The 16575-nt window shown below is 57.6% G+C and overlaps 4 protein-coding genes across 4 annotated transcripts; 1 reads left to right on the forward strand and 3 right to left on the reverse strand.

Moving 5' to 3' along the window:
- Nucleotides 1-689: 689 nt before the first annotated feature.
- THITE_2050929 (uncharacterized protein) lies at nucleotides 690-3917 on the reverse strand (the record flags this gene model as incomplete). The annotated part of the gene is made up of 8 exons (XM_003654316.1): nucleotides 690-2261; nucleotides 2331-2752; nucleotides 2812-2941; nucleotides 2993-3141; nucleotides 3198-3382; nucleotides 3438-3562; nucleotides 3624-3752; nucleotides 3813-3917. 8 exons carry the CDS (start codon nucleotides 3915-3917, stop codon nucleotides 690-692), a joined length of 2817 nt encoding a protein of 938 aa, XP_003654364.1.
- A 2713-nt stretch (nucleotides 3918-6630) lies between these two features.
- On the reverse strand, nucleotides 6631-10325 carry THITE_2117327 (uncharacterized protein). Its single transcript, XM_003654317.1, has 3 exons — nucleotides 9407-10325; nucleotides 7857-9333; nucleotides 6631-7802 (listed from the first exon to the last, which is right to left on the reverse strand). Exons 1-3 carry the CDS (start codon nucleotides 10094-10096, stop codon nucleotides 6709-6711), a joined length of 3261 nt encoding a protein of 1086 aa, XP_003654365.1. The 5' UTR covers nucleotides 10097-10325; the 3' UTR covers nucleotides 6631-6708.
- An 801-nt stretch (nucleotides 10326-11126) lies between these two features.
- On the forward strand, nucleotides 11127-12437 carry THITE_2117329 (histone chaperone-like protein). Its single transcript, XM_003654318.1, has 3 exons — nucleotides 11127-11376; nucleotides 11467-11815; nucleotides 11895-12437. The coding sequence occupies exons 1-3, from the start codon at nucleotides 11268-11270 to the stop codon at nucleotides 12292-12294; spliced, it is 858 nt and encodes a 285-aa protein (XP_003654366.1). The 5' UTR covers nucleotides 11127-11267; the 3' UTR covers nucleotides 12295-12437.
- Nucleotides 12438-12496: 59 nt separating this feature from the next.
- On the reverse strand, nucleotides 12497-16122 carry THITE_2117332 (uncharacterized protein). The gene is made up of 2 exons (XM_003654319.1): nucleotides 15787-16122; nucleotides 12497-15730 (listed from the first exon to the last, which is right to left on the reverse strand). Exons 1-2 carry the CDS (start codon nucleotides 16021-16023, stop codon nucleotides 12581-12583), a joined length of 3387 nt encoding a protein of 1128 aa, XP_003654367.1. The 5' UTR covers nucleotides 16024-16122; the 3' UTR covers nucleotides 12497-12580.
- Nucleotides 16123-16575: the final 453 nt, after the last annotated feature.

Raw genomic sequence — 16575 nt, forward strand, 5'->3', positions numbered from 1 at the left:
TCGTGTCCCTAAAACGGAAACCCTTCGTTGAGGAGACACGCAGGAGAGGCGGATCATATACCCGCCTACCTACACAACAGTTGCTCTAGCAGCAGCAACTCCACGGGTAAAAGCGCAGGTACTGTACATACACAGCACATTCGCAGTCAACGGTGAGGCTTCCGTTTCGCTTCTACTCTTGGTAAAATACAGAAACCCTTTCCTTCTCCTTTCGGCCTCTTCTATGTAAGAGTTCTTCGTTGCATTACATCTCGCGTTTCCTTGCTGTGATACACTGCGCCATTTCTAGAGGGCCCGTCGTCGCCGGCGTCAAGCTGGACGGCAGAAACGGCTGCGACGATTACATGTAGTGTAGGAGCAGTACTCAAGCCCGACCGCGGCTGCTACACTGCTACAAGAACACATATCACCGGGAACATGGCACACACATAATTATAAATCAACGCGCGGATTTCATTATCGGCTAACTGTTGTGTGCTCTGGACTTAAGTGGTTAGGAACCCTGGGACCCTCAGAAGCTGCCATGCAGATGAATGAATGTCGACCTGCCCCCGGTCACACCCCCTTGCATCCCAGAACCGCCACCGCCAAGCTCGGAGTACATCACGCTTGTACACATAACATAGCCGTCTGCAGTATGCCAGACGGCCGTGAAAAAAAACCACCGCAACTCCTCGCCTCGGACCGTCTTAGACCCACCACATGGTGTTCGTGAATGTCTCGATGGCATCCGCGCGACCGCCATAGCTGCCAGGCTTCAAGAGTTTGGGAGGCTGGGTCTCCTCGCTCTGAGAAGAAGTCTCGCTGCCCTCGCGCTTGGCCATCGGCCCGGGGCGCCGCAGCACCAAGTACTTGCTCTCCTTGGGGACCTGGTCGCTGGTCGCCATGTCCTCGTGGTGACGCGCCCGCGCACCGGCCAAGTGCGCGTAGTACACCGCGGGATGCAGCGAGACCGGCGTGGTCGAGCGGCAGTACTGGTAGCATTGGTGGTAGAGGATCCGCTGCAGGTCATCCGCCTTCAGCCCGCACTCGTCCTGCAGCACGTTGTAGTGGACCGGGCGAGCGGTGCCCTGGATGGCCACGTGGGAGCAGAGGTAGAAGTCGTAGTGGAACGGGTGCGTCACCTCCCGCTCCACCAGCGTTCCCGGCAGGCAGTTGCCGTTCTTGTCGCCCCGCTCGGGGAAGAAGCGGATGTGGTGCCGCTTGGTGGCGATGATGACGGTGATCTTGGGGACTCCGCCAATGTGCTCCTTGAACACCTTCCGCATCTCGCCCACCTCAAACTCCATGACGTGTGCAAACTGACCCTCCGAGACGCCGTCGCGAAGGTAGAAGACGTGCTGGGGAGCGACCTGGTTCTTCTGCCGCCACTTGACGGCCAGCGGCCCGAGCATCGAGTGCATGTGTTCAGGCTGCAGGATTTCCACACCCCGGCCGTTGGTCTGCACAGCGGCATCGTAAACTGCCGCGTCCTTATCCATCGAGACGCACATCGCCGCCACCGAGACAGACCCAGAAGCTGTGTTGCCGTGCGAGATATCCAGGCCGATCATCATGGTGGGAACCTTGAAGAACGCAGAGCCCTGGCCTTGATGGGCAATCCTGGACGTCTGCCCGCCAAGCTTCGAGTTGACCTTCATGCAGACATTGGAACAGTACTGGCCCTGCGCCTTCCGGACGTGCTGGGCCTGCAGCATCTGCGTCAGGCACGCGAACCGGCAATCGGCGTTCTTCTTCAGGCGGTCGTACACCCATGAAGTCTTGTCCCTCAGCACGAAGAAGATGATCTGCGGAGTGGCCTTGTTCTCATTGCCGCACTGGTTGAAGGCGCCCTCGACGATCTTGTCGTGCCCGGTGCCCACTGGAGGCATCAGGATCCTGGGGTCCCTCGAAATGACGCCACCATGGGCGGCGTACGTAGTCTTGAAGACCTTCGCGAAGTTCTCCATGGTGGGCTTGTCGACACAGGCGTCGACAATGACGAAGGCCCACGACACGAGCGGCTTCTTGTTGGGGAGAACAAACTTCATACCGCGGAGATCCCACCGACCGGTCATCTTGGGGTCGGTAGACCGGTTGGCGAACTGAACGACAGGGTTCCGGAGGACTTTCGCCGGGACCATCGGCATGATCGGGTTGATCTTGATGCCGAAGTGGGCTAGGTAACGGTCCTTATCCCACTCGAGGTTCTGCACCATCTGCATAATCTCGGCCTTGCGCTGCTGCGGGCGCTGAACCGCAAACTTGATCATCTCCTGGGTCTGCAAATCTTCGATTAGCCATCGCAACATGAAAGGCTACACTTCGAAGAGAAAAAAGGGGGTGCTTACCTGTGCGGGATCCAGCTTGAAGGGGTAAGGGTTGAAGCGGAGGACCTCGCACACTTCCATGGGGAAGTATCCAGCCTTGGTGGTCTCGATGAGGGGAAGGTACCAGTGCTGAATCCTGGCCTTGTACTGCTCGAGGTAGTACTGGAAGACGCTGTAGGTCTTGGTGGAACCATCCGGCATCTTCTTGTCGAAGGTGACAGCCTTGGCGCAGGCACCCGTCTCCCCATACTTGGGGTCAAATGCAAGGCGCCGGACCTTGTATTCCTTGGGGCCCTGCGAGTTTCCACGGTGCTTCACCTCGAACCGGATGTTCTGCAGGCGACGCAGGGCCTTGAAGGCCTCTGACATGCCCCAGGTGGTGCCGCCACCCTTCACTTCAATCTTCACGGGCAGAAGGGCCTGCCGCATGCCGTCGTAGTCGACTGGAGCAAGGTAAGCCAGATGAACAAACAAAAAAGTCGGGTGACAAGAGAAAACATACTGGTTGCCCACTTGCGGTTCATGCAGCTCAGAAAGTTGCGAGCCAGTTGCTCGAACCTCTGGCCGACCCAGAATGTCTGGTTAGCGACGTCGACATTGACACCAAGACCAAGGCCGCCGCTGTTGATCGACTAGTGCACAGTTAGCGCGGCCACAGGATTGAAGAAGTATTTGACGCTTACCTCGTTCAGGCGGACAGCAGAGTAAATGCCCTTGATAGCCTCGGTGCACGAGTTGAGGCGCTTCGTCTGGGAATACTCATTGAAGAGCGTACGCTTGACCAGATGCATACGCTCAGAGGGACCCTGACGAAGGACGTGGTCAAGGAAGCCTAGACGCAGTGAGCCATCGGGGCGGAGCGGACGAAGCACGCAGAATGTTACTCACTCATGCACTCCAGGACCGTGTTGTCCCAACCCATCTGCTTGGTCAGGTACGCCTTCAGTGCTTCCATGCGAACCTTGCAGGTTTGCTTGATCTCGATGGTGAACGTGTTGTTCTTCCGACCGGGACGACCCTCGTCGGCGCCCAGGTCAACTTCGCATTTAAGTCCCGGCACATTGTTGGTCGACCTGAGAATGCATGGTCAGGGTTTGAAGTCCATGGGAGCACTACACATCGACTTACCAGGCAAGCTTGCGGCCATCGTAGAGCCAAGGGTTTGGCAGCTGAGCCAGCTTGCCCTGGACGACCTTGGTCTGCCACGCCTTCTTGTAGACGATGGAGCCCTTGGGCTCGGGAGTGATGCTAACCTGTCCGGCTGTGAGCGGCTTGCTTTGAGAATACTCGGCGAATCCCAGGCTGAGTACATACGTCGTACTGGTAAACGTCCCTGCCAGCGACGGACTGGATGCGGAACTGGTTCACGCCGACGCGAATGTCATCGCCGCTGGTGTTGTAGTTGGTGCGACGAGCATACGGAGTATTGACGCGATCGGCGTGCTGCATCCGTTAGTTGCTCGCGTTAGCATTGTGCGAGTGGGTGCTCGGGTGGCAACTCACCCAGTAGGCCTCGGGAGGCAGGTCGCATCGCTTGTTGATTCCCTCGGGAAGCTCCAGCGGGTTCCTCTCGCGGGCCGAGGCCCGGCCAGCCGCCTTTTGCGACATGGCGGGCGAGGCAAATCGTGCCGAAACCGCTTGTTGATGCCGAAAGGCTGTCAGGCTCTGGAGTTTGAGAGTTAGTATGGGTTATCCGTTCAGTTTGGGAGGAAAAGCATGTTCAGGAGAGCAGCTCAATCGAGGCGTCCTCCAAGGTAGGTATTGGGATTGGAAGTGCGGAATTACTCGCGGAAATGCTTAGCAGGAAACTGCAGTGTCCAGTGGTTGAACGGTTGTAAGATATTTCGAAGAGAAGGGTAAGCTTTGGAAAATGGGACAAGCCGTTGATGCGAGGTCGAAGGCAGAGAGCGTGGCTCTAAAGGCTCCGAGATTGAGAGGAGGAGGGAGTTGGAGGAAAGAGAATTCAGGATGGTGCCTGTTGAGGCGTGATCTCAACTTGCTGCTATGGGTACCAAAGCAGGAAGTTGCGAGTCGTGGACAGGCGAAGGAAAAGAAATCGAAAGAGAATCCGGCAGGAACTGCTGAACTTACCACCGCAGAGGTTTGTTTATGGGATGACGGGCTGCCGATCGCAAGAACTGAAATGGGCTGGTCAGCAACGATCTTTGCGGGAGAGATACCAAAGGCAGTCGGGCAAAGAAGGAGGCTTCGTGTGCTTGTGTATGGCCAGGGACCGAGTGTTGAAGGTCTGGGAGCAGAATCACTGCCACAATCGGCTGACGAAAGAAATGGAAGCAAGGGAGGCGATGAGAGTTCGAAATAGAAGAATGCGGTAGTAAGGGTAATGGTGATGCAAAGACTTACCCAAGAGGTTCGACGATAGAGTCGCTCGTTGAACAAACTGCGAGTTGAGGTCAGAGACCGAGTTTTAAATTGCGGTTTGAGCACAAGCTATGAGGAAAGAAGGCGGTTACTGGAGTAACGAGAATTGTCTGGGTAAAGAAGAGAATCCAAATACCTGGAAGGAAGCGATACCGTCAGCTCGAAAACCCGATTGTAGAAAACCCAATTTTAGAAAGTTAATTGCTGTGCAGAACGGAAAGAGGTTCTCGAACTGGAAGAGGCAGGGTGAGAAATGAGCAAGTAACTCGAGAAATCGAGCTCAGTGAGGAAAATGTGCGAAAGAAAGAGGAGAGGGCGAGGAAGGAGGCGAGAAAGGTTTGGATGAATCGGCACCCGGATGGGCGCGCAGAGAATCGAGGAAAAGAGCCGATTAGTGCTTGGAAATCACTCTGCGGAGCAGAAGGCGGAGGGTTTGGCACAGCAACCTCTTCGGAGGCTGAGCTTCAAGCTTTGAGCCAAGTATCGGGAATTGAGTATTCTGCGTGCCCACCCGGATAATGCTGTGGAAGACGGAGTCGGGGAGGAAGGAAGGAAGAGGGAACGAGTCGGCAAGCCGCCAGCTCTGGCTTCGATACTTATCCCAGCAGATGCTGACGGAAATATGCAAAGCAACAGGAGAAACTGAGCAAGACTCTTACCTTGCGATTGTACTGTAGTCGAGGTTGTGGTTGTTCAACGAATGTTGAGGGAGGAGTAGCTGGCCTCGAGATACCCGAAGGTTGGTCGATACCAGCAGAAGAGGTGGTGGTTGTGTGGTTGTGGGAGGAAGAGAGCGAGGAGAATCGAGAGCGCAGGCGAGGGCTTTATACTTGTAGCGAAGAGGCTGGATGTGGCCTGTAAGATGAGATGGCGATGCCAGGAAGGCGAGAAAAAACCAACGGCAGGAAGGCCCAGCCGTGAGTTATGAGTTACGAGCTGGGTCGCAGAGAAATTTTTGCTTCTCTGCCCAGGTAGAAGGTGGCGGTGTTAACTGAGAATGAACAAACGGATCGAGCACTTGCCGTTGCGCGTTCACTTGGCCGGCAAGACAGAGACCAGTCTGGCCCAATGAACTTGTATTTTAATGCAATATTCAATTCTGTCTGCAAAAAAGAGTTGCCTACTGTCCTTGCCATCAGAGCTGTTCATTCTAGTTCTTTCCTAAACTCTTCTGGTAAGGTAAGGTAGCCTACAGGTGAGAACGGCTGGGTGCAACTTGGGATGATTAAACTAGTCAGGGGCTAAGTAAACAAAGGACGCCAGGGGGGGCGCTCCCAGAAACTACCAGCTGCTGCCCAACCAAGAATCATTGGCCATTGTAATCGATTGCAGTGCATCACACCACATCGGATGACCAACTTGAAACTCGGTTATTGGCAGCATAAGGCAGTTTACCAGCGGCTTTCCTTCGCAGCAGGGAGGTACTCGAATGGTTGTCATCCCCAGGCAGTTGACACTTACGTTCTGATCTGAGCGTCAAAGTTATCTGTTCACTCCAAAAAAAGCATGTATCACACCAAAGCCAAGAGAAGTAGGCCAGAAACATGGCGCAGAGAATCAAGAGCCATCCTCATGGCACACCTGCAATGCCATGCTGGTCTTGTTCATTATGGGCCTGGTAACTACCTATGCCTCAGCGACAAGAGCAGTCAAAGTCCTCCAATACCTGTATCACACTTCCCCATTCCCGTGTAGATACGTGAAGGCAGGGCAAGCGAAGTCAGCGAGCACGGCCAAAAAATTCCATCTTTTCCATCTTCCACAGAATATGTCTCCTGAGCAAATACTTCAGCCCGGTCCTTTTACAGATTGCAGATGTCCCTTAGCCCTCACTCCATCAGACCCCAAGAGACGCAGCTGAGTTGAAAGTGAAGAACCACAGAAACCCGACCCCCAATGCCATGCACTTTCAGCCAAGCAACTTCCCTTCCATCATGGCCTGCTTCCAACCAGGTCAAGACGGCCTGCTTTGCCCCATCAACGCGCACATGTTCCCGCCGGCCATTATCCAACGATCCTAGTAAGGGGCCGGCGGATACCGGGGATAGCCACCCTGCGCCGGCGGTGGTGGCGGCGCCTGGCCATAGCCCAACTGCGGCGGCGGCGGAGCCCCGTATCCCTGCTGAGCCACAGGTGGAGGCGGATAGGGCGGCCACGCGGCGCCCGCGCCGCCTTCATACTGCACGGGTGGCGGGTGGCCGTAGGCTGCCTGGGGAGGCGGCGCGTATACGGCCGGCGGGGGCTCGTATGATCCGCTGGAGCCCGGCCGCATGGGGGACTGCCTGTATGGAGCGCCGGAGGTGGGCGGCGCGCGGCCGCCTCCGAGGTAAGGGCTCAGCGGCCGGCCGGCGGGTGCCGGGGAGTCGCGGCTCTGATAGCCGCCGTACTGGCCGGGATAGTCCGGGCCTGGGCGGGTATTCTTCCACACCTGATAGTCGGGAATCGGCGTGTCGCGCAGCAGGTTTGTCATCCTGGCGGGGTTGAAGCGGTGGAAGTCGTAGAACTCGGCCCGAGGGATTTGGCTGAGGAGGAAGGTGATATCCCGCGCTATCGGAGCCGGTGCAGCGGTATACGAGGCTGCGCTCTGGCCCTGCAACCGGCGCTGCTGGTCCAGCCGGCGGCCTGCGGCGCCCTTGAGCGGCGAAGCGCCTCGCTGGAACTCCCCTAATTCATTGCGCTGGATCTTGCGTGGTGGCTCGTCGAAGTCATCTGCGGGCAATGGTCGCTTAGGAGAGTTCGTGGCCGGCTGGAACTGAGGCGCGGGACTGACGCGGGAAGCGAAGGGAGGCGGGCGAGGCGAGTTTTGGAGGGAGGTGCCTTGCTCGATGGAGGGCACCAGGACTTTTGGCCTAAGTTGGGTCGCGGGCGAGACAATGATGCGCGCTGCGATGGGGTCGAACTTGTCGCTCGAATACCGCGCGCTGAACTGAGCAAGCTTCGGATCCTCGGGGAAGAGCTCCGCCATGCGCTTTTCCAACTTGGCGATCTGGGCCAGCTCGCCGAACTGCGACTCGTACTTATGAAAGTAGGCATAGAGAGGCTTGGCTTTGTGCACAAGCTCAGGTTTTTGCGTCAAGCGGTTGACAACTGTCTCGAAGAGGACGCGAGCATCTGGGACGAGTTAGCCAAGCACATACATGGGCAACAATGGGCAGCAGCTCTCACTTGTGTAGTCATCACGGGAATGGAGATACTTGATGTTCTCCAAAGTGAAATTCTCGTCCTCGGGGAACAGCTTCGCACCACGATCAAAGATCTTGCCGCCGGCCGGGTCCTTATAGATGGTCCACTCTAGCTGGGCGACAGCAGAGTAAACATCGCTGGTGAGTCGGCCCCGGTGGCGGGCATCTTGGAAGGCTTGCCGCATGCCACCCATCTCGGTGTTGGGTTTGCCCTTGCCTTGGATACGGCGCATCGCCCGGATTAAGGCAATCCAGACGAACGAGATGGTCCGCGAAAGCAGCTGAGTCTGGGCGGCATAGCCTTGTTTGATGGCCCGGATCTGGTCGTTCGTCCTGGTCTCCTTGCCCCTCTTGTCTGAGGAGCCCGCTTCGTCTTCATCCTCATCCTCCTCTTCAGACTTGTTGGTGGGGGTCTCGCCAGATGACTTCGCAGCCTCCTCGATCCGCGCGAGCTCGGCGGTTTCCCGCTCTTTGAGGCCCTTGACGATGCCGTAGAGCGTGTCCAGGACTTTGTCATAGGGCGCACGCACCGCCTTCCCACGGGCAATTTTTGATTCGTCATTCTCCTCAATCGGATAGGTGGACTCGATGTAGTCGGCGTGCTTTAGAGCGAGCAAGACGCTCTCAGGATTTGCTTCAATACCCCTGAGGAGGAAATCAAGGCCGGCCGAGCCGCCATCCTTGGCTCTGATGTTGTTGTCGAAGCACCACTGCGCAGCATCGACCCACATCTCGGGCCAAAACCGCAAGGCCATGAGCGCTTGGTTATAGACATAGACAACGCGCTTCTGGTACATGCCAGGCTGGTCTTTGTCGTCCTTGAGGTCAAGGGGGTCCGACTTTTCCCAGTCGATCCATTTCTTCCAAAGCTCCACTTGCTCCATGTACTCCTGGTCACCGTCAAAGCCAGGCGCCGGCGGGAGACGTGGGAGAGTCGTCCGCTGAAGCCCCCGTGTGATGTTTTCGAGGGCCGTGTAGGCGCTCTTCGCCGACATGTATGACGCAGACTTTTCCGCCAGGTACTTACGGCCGGTCAACTTGTTAAGACCCATCTCAAACTGGTCGTACTCCTTCCACAGGGTATTGACGTTCGCGATGGGCACACAAATCGCTCGCTGGTACGCCTTGCGAAGCTGATCCATCTTCTGTTGGTCCTGCCATTGGCTTCCGCCGACGGTTCCCGGGCCGAACTTGATGAACTGGATGTACTCAGCCCAGATCTTGCCAGAGTCTTTATCCAAGCCAATATTGTCAATCACAAACTCGTAGGCGCGGGAGACGGTCTGGCGAGCGTTTCCGGTGCTATCGTTCAGGTCGTTCCTCCGACGGATGTAGTCGAGGTACTTGGTCCACAAGTTCACATTGAGTGTTGACATGAGAGACTTGTTGAAGATGAGCTCGGCTTCTGGGAAGTTGTTCATGTCCAACTCCATGGCGAGGTAATCGACCCAGACGTCGGCCTATGAGAGCTGTTAGAATCGCAGTCACCTACAGCAAACGAGGATTCCTTTATCCGTTCTTCTTCTCACTTACAGCTTGAGGGAAGACGGCAAGAAAGCGCTCATAGGTCTGCCTCGCTTGTTCGATGTCGTTCTTGGCGCGGTGCTCTGCGATCAGCGCCAACCACGCATCCATGGCGCCTCGGGGATCATCGCGAATGCGGGCCTCTAGCTGCGCGACCTTGTCAACCCGAGCTTGCGCTGGGGGGGCATCCTCCCGCCGGCCGGCAGGAGCAGCCGCCGGGGCATTCTCGCGGGAAGCAGGATCCGCACTGGAAGGGGCGACAGCAGACTGTTTGGCAGTAATGGGGTGTTGGAGAGGGGAGCGCAGGACAGCAGAGTGCGATGCAGGCACAGGCGCCTCGTCATCTTCAGAGTCGGAGTCTCCCACTAGGAAGCCTCCTGCCGTGCGTGGCTTCTTCTTAGCAGCCCGCTGGGGTGAAGTTCTGAGGGGCATGTGGTCCGCAGCTGGCTGGAGCGCGGCACCAGCGGCTGACGCAGTGGTGACCGATTCAGGATCGTACTCGCCCCCGTCATCGGTGTCACCATCAGGAGATGGCAGGTCACCTGGAGCATGTCGTTGGCTTGGATCAACGGAATACTCTGCTTGATCTTGATGGGTGCTATGCTGCTGAATATGCTCTTGTTCGCCGCCAATTGTCTCCTCATACCCCCCATTGTCACCCCAAGCGTCGCCCTGGTAAGTGGAGTCGTATTCAGCCATCGTGCTAGAGAACTGCTTCGTGATGAATAGGTCAGGTTGGTCCCCCGGGGGTCCGGTCTTTCGCGCGCGCGCTGGGTATGACTCGGGATGGCAGACTCGTGGTGCCGAGGGCGTGCGACGGTAGTCGAGGTCTCGACGGATTTGGTTTTCGGCTCAGAGCTATCGGTCGGGATCGTAGCGGTTTGGAGGCAATGCCGCTTGTGAAGGCCGGGTCGATAATTTGAGCAATGGTCGACAAGGATGCAATGTCGGTGGGCAAGACGGAATGGAGAAACGCTCGAGTACGGATCGAAAGAAGTCGCGAGATTTTGACCGGTGAACTGGGGGAACTGGTTTAGTGAATGAGGAGCGGGAAAAGAAAATGTGAGAGCCGCATGCTGCTGATAAAAGGCTGCGGCGGATAGAGAACAAAGAAAATTCAGCAATTATTGTGACCAGGCGCTAGTTAGGTCAGGTATATGGGATTTGCTACTGTATCCTATTGTGCGCAAGGTCGCGTCTATTCAGACAGGTTGCTGCTATTTTGCAGAGGTTGTTCAAGGCAGGTCCAGTGCAGCGAGGCCCGGGTGATGTGCAGAAAAGAGTCCACAGCCACGCGACGGCCCAACCAGCTGTTCAATCTGACTTTGCAGGGAGGAGGGCGTGGCTAGCGCTGAGATCGTGCGCCACAGCGGCAGTCTGCCAGCCTCAGTTGTGGGTCAAGCTCTTCCTGCTTCCATGCAGTGTGGGGCCACAGCCCAGGCGCACGAACGCGTCTCTCAGCTGTGGCCAATTTACGCGACTTTACCTACCCTTGCAGAGCACACGCTTGCGAGACCGCGGAGACCGCGTCGCAACTTCCGCGACCGAGTGAACGCCTCGAAAGTGTGCCCACCCACTTGTAACTGACCACTGGCCCCTCGACGAACGCTGTGCCCCATTTTACAGCGGGAAGGTGGTCAAAACAAACACGGCTGCTTAGCGCTTTTCTGGAAACGCAACCCTCCCGCCCTTTTCCGCCCAACCGCCATCTCTCCCGTCGAGCTCTTCGCCTCCACTCCTTCGCGCCTCCAAACAGGCCTACCGCGACAACCCCGTCGGCCCAAACAGCTTCGCAAAATATCTTGCAGCAATCGGTTTTTTTGGTTTAATTCCCATTCTTGATATCAGCAAATCGCCACATACCGCCAAGATGTCGGTCGTGTCCCTGCTCGGGGTCAATGTTATCAACAACCCCGCCAAGTTCACCGACAAGTACGAATTCGAGATCACCTTCGAGTGCTTGGAGCCGCTGCAGAAGGGTATGTTCCTGTTTGTTTCTCCCCGCCGACCTTCGCAGTTATAAGATGTCGCAAATCTAACTAACACGTGCCTTCCTCCCCTCCCCGCAGACCTCGAATGGAAACTCACGTACGTCGGCTCCGCGCAGTCGGACCACTACGACCAGGAGCTGGACTCGCTGCTGGTCGGCCCGATCCCGGTGGGCATCAACAAGTTCGTGTTCGAGGCGGACCCGCCCGACACGAAGCGCATCCCGATCGACGAGCTGCTCGGCGTGACGGTGATCCTGCTGACGTGCGCCTACGACGGCCGCGAGTTCGTCCGCGTCGGCTACTACGTCAACAATGAGTACGAGAGCGAAGAGCTGGCCAACGACCCGCCCGCCAAGCCCGTCATCGAGAAGATCCGCCGCAACGTGCTCGCCAACAAGCCGCGCGTCACGAGGTTCGCCATCAAGTGGTATGTGCATGCCTCGTGTCGAATCGGGAGGCGCTGCATGGCTTTACGCTCGCTAACTGGTCTTCTTTCTGATTTATAGGGATTCCGAGGCTTCTGCTCCGCCCGAGTTCCCCCCCGAGCAGCCGGAAGCCGACCTCGTCGCGGACGAGGAGGAATACGGCGCCGAGGAGCTTGCCGAAGAAGAGGAGCTGCTCGCTGCCGAGGAGGCCGCCGCCAACGGCGAAGGGGCCGGAGACAGGGACACCCATATGGAGGGTGTCGAGGGGCCCGATGGTGAGAACGGAGTTGATGAGGAAGATCTCTCCGACGAGGGCAGTGTCGATATTGAAGGCGAGAGTGAGGAAGAACTAGAGGAGTATGAGGGCGAGGTCGAGGGTGAGGGCGAAGGTGAGGCCGCTGATGGCGACGATATGGAGGTCGACAAGCCGGAGGGTGCTGTTGGTGAAGGACATAAGCCGGATGATGTGATGGTTCATTAGACGATGATATGAGTGGCGGGGAGAGGCGCTGAAGCGGCAACGTCGCCCGTGCGTCAGGGAGGGAACACGACCCGGAACATTGTTTTGCATGGGCTAGGAGATTTGGAGGAGAGCACATTCATACCCCTAAACGTTCTGGCTTATGTCGTGGAATGGCCGAGGAACTGTTCAGTCTTGCATCTCATTTATTGGCCGTCTTACTTCGCGACCCCCGCTAGTGTATCCAAGGCGGTGCCAGACACCGATACCTGTCACATTTCTATTTCCAAGCCTATGCTTGCGACAGCTACGCGCCCTTCACCTCAATTTTGTCAACGAGAGCCGCTCCTATCCTCGCGATCTCGGCGAGGATGGCCTCCCTGTTTACCTCCACCACATCCGCCTCGTCGTCCGACTCCTGCTCCTCGCCATCCTCGGCTCGCTTCTTCTCCGCCGCCGGCTTGTACGACGTGGGCAGGTTGATCCTAAAACTCCGTCTCTGCATCTGGGGGTTCCAGATCGCCCCGATCGTGTGGTCGTCCACGGCACCGCGGAAGAAGACCAGCGGCCCGCCGTACGCCGCGCTCAGGTGCTCCAGGAACAGATCGGCGGGATGCTGCGCCAGCGGCAGCGGCGCCAGGCCGGTCCGCTCGTCCAGGTTCTTGAACTTGGCCTGTGTCGTGCTCTCCGCCTCGTCCGGGTCGGCCGTGGCGAACGTCTTCAGCGTGCTCTTCACCGCCTTGCTGTTCAGGCGGATCAGCACGTCGTAGTCCTTCAGCGACGGCACGAACAGCCGCCTGCAGTCCAGCTCGACGCCCTGCTCCCGGATCAAGCGCGACGCGCTCTTGGCCAGGGACGTCATCCGCGCGGCGGCGACCTTGCAGGGCTTCGGCTCGCCCCTAAGCGTGGTCCAGGCCACGCCGCTGGGTTCCTGCGCGGTGGCGACGAAGAGGACGGTGTGGTTCATGTTGGGGTCGATCTTGCGCCACGCTTCCAGTCGTGTGCCGACGGATGCGCGGTCCGCAGCCGGCATGTCGCCGCCCGTGTCGACGATGAGGGGCTCGGAGCGCCAGTCCCAGCGGGAGAGGAACAGCAGCGTCCGCATGAAGCCGGTGCTGGCGCTCGAGGGCGCGTCCCAAGGATAGGGGGAGAGGAAGACGTGGAGTACGGCAAGCTCGATAAACTCTTCGGTAAAGTGGCAGGAGAGCTTGTGAGCGTTGAACCAGTGCTTCACCAGGCGGATCGTCGGGGACAAGGCGGGGAAACGAGTGGCGCAGGTGGAAATGTACTGGTTGTGTAAAGGCAGGTTGGTGAATAGTCGTCTGAAGGTTGCGAGCTGGGTCGTGGCGCGCTGGCGCAGATACTGCTCCAAAGTCTTGTCCTTGACTTGGCGTTCCAAGAGCGACTCCTCGAGATCGCTCTGGATACGCAGGCGGAATGAAGTGCCAGACTCGTAGACAACATCAAGGAAGGCAAGATTTTCGGTTTCGAACTTGGAATTCTCAAGACCGATGTGAGTCTTGGCTTCGCCAGGCTTGCTCGACTCCAGCAGACTGCCGATCATGGAGAGAAAAGCGATCTTTGTCCGCTGGATGGCGACGAGGCTTTCGGGCCACTTTCCTGATGCTTCGAACGATATGACGCACTCAAGCGGTCGCGGTCCGGACTTCTCCGACCCAAATGTAGGAGGCTTGACCGAAGCATACCGCAGCTCGGGGCAGATGGGCGCGATTTGCCTGACACGCAGCGGTAAGTCATCCAGATCCCGGACATCGCGCTCGAAAGCGCCAAATGCCTTCTTCGCGACATTGAACAAGGCGGTATCGGCGGGCTTGAGGGACAGTAGGTCAGGAAGACTGTTGCCATAGACGGTGATCTCGTCGTGGAGATGCCCGATCCGCAGGTGACGTCTGATGACATATCGCACGATCTCCTCGCACAGATCAAAGGGCGTCGTGGAAGTCCAGATCAGCGTTTCTCGGATCGTGTCACGCTCGAATCGTCTGAGCTCCGCCTTGTCACCCCAAAATCTGCGGAACTCCTCACATTTCTCCTTTTCCTGAGCGCTCGGCCCAGCAGATGGGCCGCGGTCGACAGTCCGCGCCATGTTTGCGGGGTCGAAAAGGACACCAATCTCTAAGGGCGATGTCCCTTGTGTATCCGGGGCCTCGGCAAGTGGCCAGGGAGGGCAAGCCGGGGCTTGGAGGTGAATCAAGCGAGCCCTCTCCCCCATCTCCTTGTCCGCCAGGGCTCTCTTCAGGATCCGGTAGACCTCGCTGCCAAGCCGCCATGCCGGCCCCCGGAAATCTGCGCCTGCCTCGACCGACGCCCTGTCGAACTTCAAGCGGGCAAACAAGTCGAAGCTAACTGACGGGAAATCGGACTTGAGAATGAAGGTTGGGTTGAACTGGTCGGCCGCGCTGTCAGCCAGGAGGCTCCGCGTCCATTTCGCGTGTTGGTGAAGCAAGGCGGCGGACCAGGGCCCCATCTTGAAGGCAATATTTAACTGTTGAGCAGAATCATAGAGGATAGGGCCCGATTCGAGATGCGACGCCAACTCTGATTTCCCTGGTCCGTTCCCTGGTCCGAAGACACACGGCTCCTCGGCGAAATTGGTCACCGACAAGAACTGGATGAGCGCCTTGAACAGCTGGGTGCTGCTGAGTGAGGCAGACAGCGCAGCGTGCCCCTTGCTCTCGCCTCCCTGGAGGAGCAGGGCTAGAAGCACCGCCCACTCAAAATGTCCGAATCCGCCTTGCGAGATGTCCCCTCCAAAACCTCTCTGCTGCAGCCAGATACGCCCCAGCATGCAGGCATTCTTGAACGCTGCACACTTCTTCTCGGCCTTCCGCAAAACCTTGAGGTAAGGGAGGAAGCAGCTCTCAGCGACAAGGGTCGAGTTGTAGAACGGTGTAGGGTGAGGCGGCGTGTCGGAATGCTCAGCCTGGCTCTTGCGAACCAGCGGCGCTCCCAAGTGGAGCTTGTTCTTCGGGAAGAAGCCATCTGGTGCGCACGGGATGATTCGTATTCTGTAGTCCAACACCCTCTTGTCTTCGGGATTTTCTGAATCCTTGTCTTTGGAAGCCTTCGGCCGGAAAGCGAGGACGGGGCAGAGGGGGTTGCCGTTCAGACGCTCGAAGGAGAGCGTGCTCTCGCTGTCGAACACCTTGCGCAGGGCAGATGCAACGACCGCCAGGTAGTAAGCCCTCTTGTAGAAGTAGCGCAGATCAAGATAGTCCTTCTCCTGCAGGATGCCTTCGGGAAGGACGACGACCATATCGATAGCGTGGTCCTTCTGAGTCCTGACCATCGTCTTCGAGACATAGCTGCCAACGACGTTGAATTGCGCAGGCTTCTCGAAAGCAACCTTGTAGTTGGAGTTCTCGGGTGGCGGCGGGTCGGGGAAGGGGACCTTGATTTTGTGTTTCTTCTCCAGTTTCGCTGCGGCCTCAGCAATCTGCGGCAAGTCAGCACGCCGAAGACGGTCGGTATCGATCGACGTGGCCCTCGTACCGGACGGGGCTCGTGGGGTTTGATTGCCTCGATCGCCTCTTTTATGCGGTGCAGCAGGGCGTCGGCGCCGTCGAGAGCAGTCGCATGGTCTAGGCGAACAGAGTCGAGCAGCTCTTCGGCCTCGAGCACGAATGCCCGCGATCTGGAGATACCCGTCGACGCCGCCGACTCCAGGGCAGCCTCAGCACCCTCCGGGCCGTGGCCGAGTTTACGTCGCTTGGCTGGGGCCGGCTCCATCGTTGCGAGCAAGTCGAGGATCTTGGACGCTGAGGCGCCTAAGGGTCTTGGTTGCTCCGTTTAACAACTCCAAGTGGCATGCATCTCGTCCATCTCGGTGCCAAGGTCGCTTTTCCTAAACTTTTTTGACCAGGGGCCGTGGTAGGGAGGGCCTGATAAGATAAGGTACCTGGTACTTGGGCGCGCAATGGGCGGTCAAGGCGGGCAGTATTCAAGCTGGTTCAACTATTCCGTACACTTTGAGCTTTTTAGCCAATTCTGCGTTTTCCATCAAATCTGCATTTTCCAGCCTCTTCAACAACACCAGTAACATCGTCATTTTGTACGTATTCTTGTGGCGACATGCATGCTAGGTGTTGTGGTGGTGCTCGCTGTAATATTTTGGTGGGAGCGCACGGGCCGCCCCTGGCTGGCATGTGTTTCTCAGAAATCTGGCCGTGTTTGGGGGTCGCTTTTCGTCCGGTGTTGGCAGGGCCGCACAGTGGTATTCAGCTCGCAGGCACACTGTCTTCATCACCTTGTCACTCGTCAGGCAGCTCAGGCTCACCGAGA

The sequence above is a fragment of the Thermothielavioides terrestris genome, chromosome 3 (assembly GCF_000226115.1).
Source record: "Thermothielavioides terrestris NRRL 8126 chromosome 3, complete sequence".
Lineage (NCBI taxonomy): Eukaryota > Fungi > Ascomycota > Sordariomycetes > Sordariales > Chaetomiaceae > Thermothielavioides > Thermothielavioides terrestris.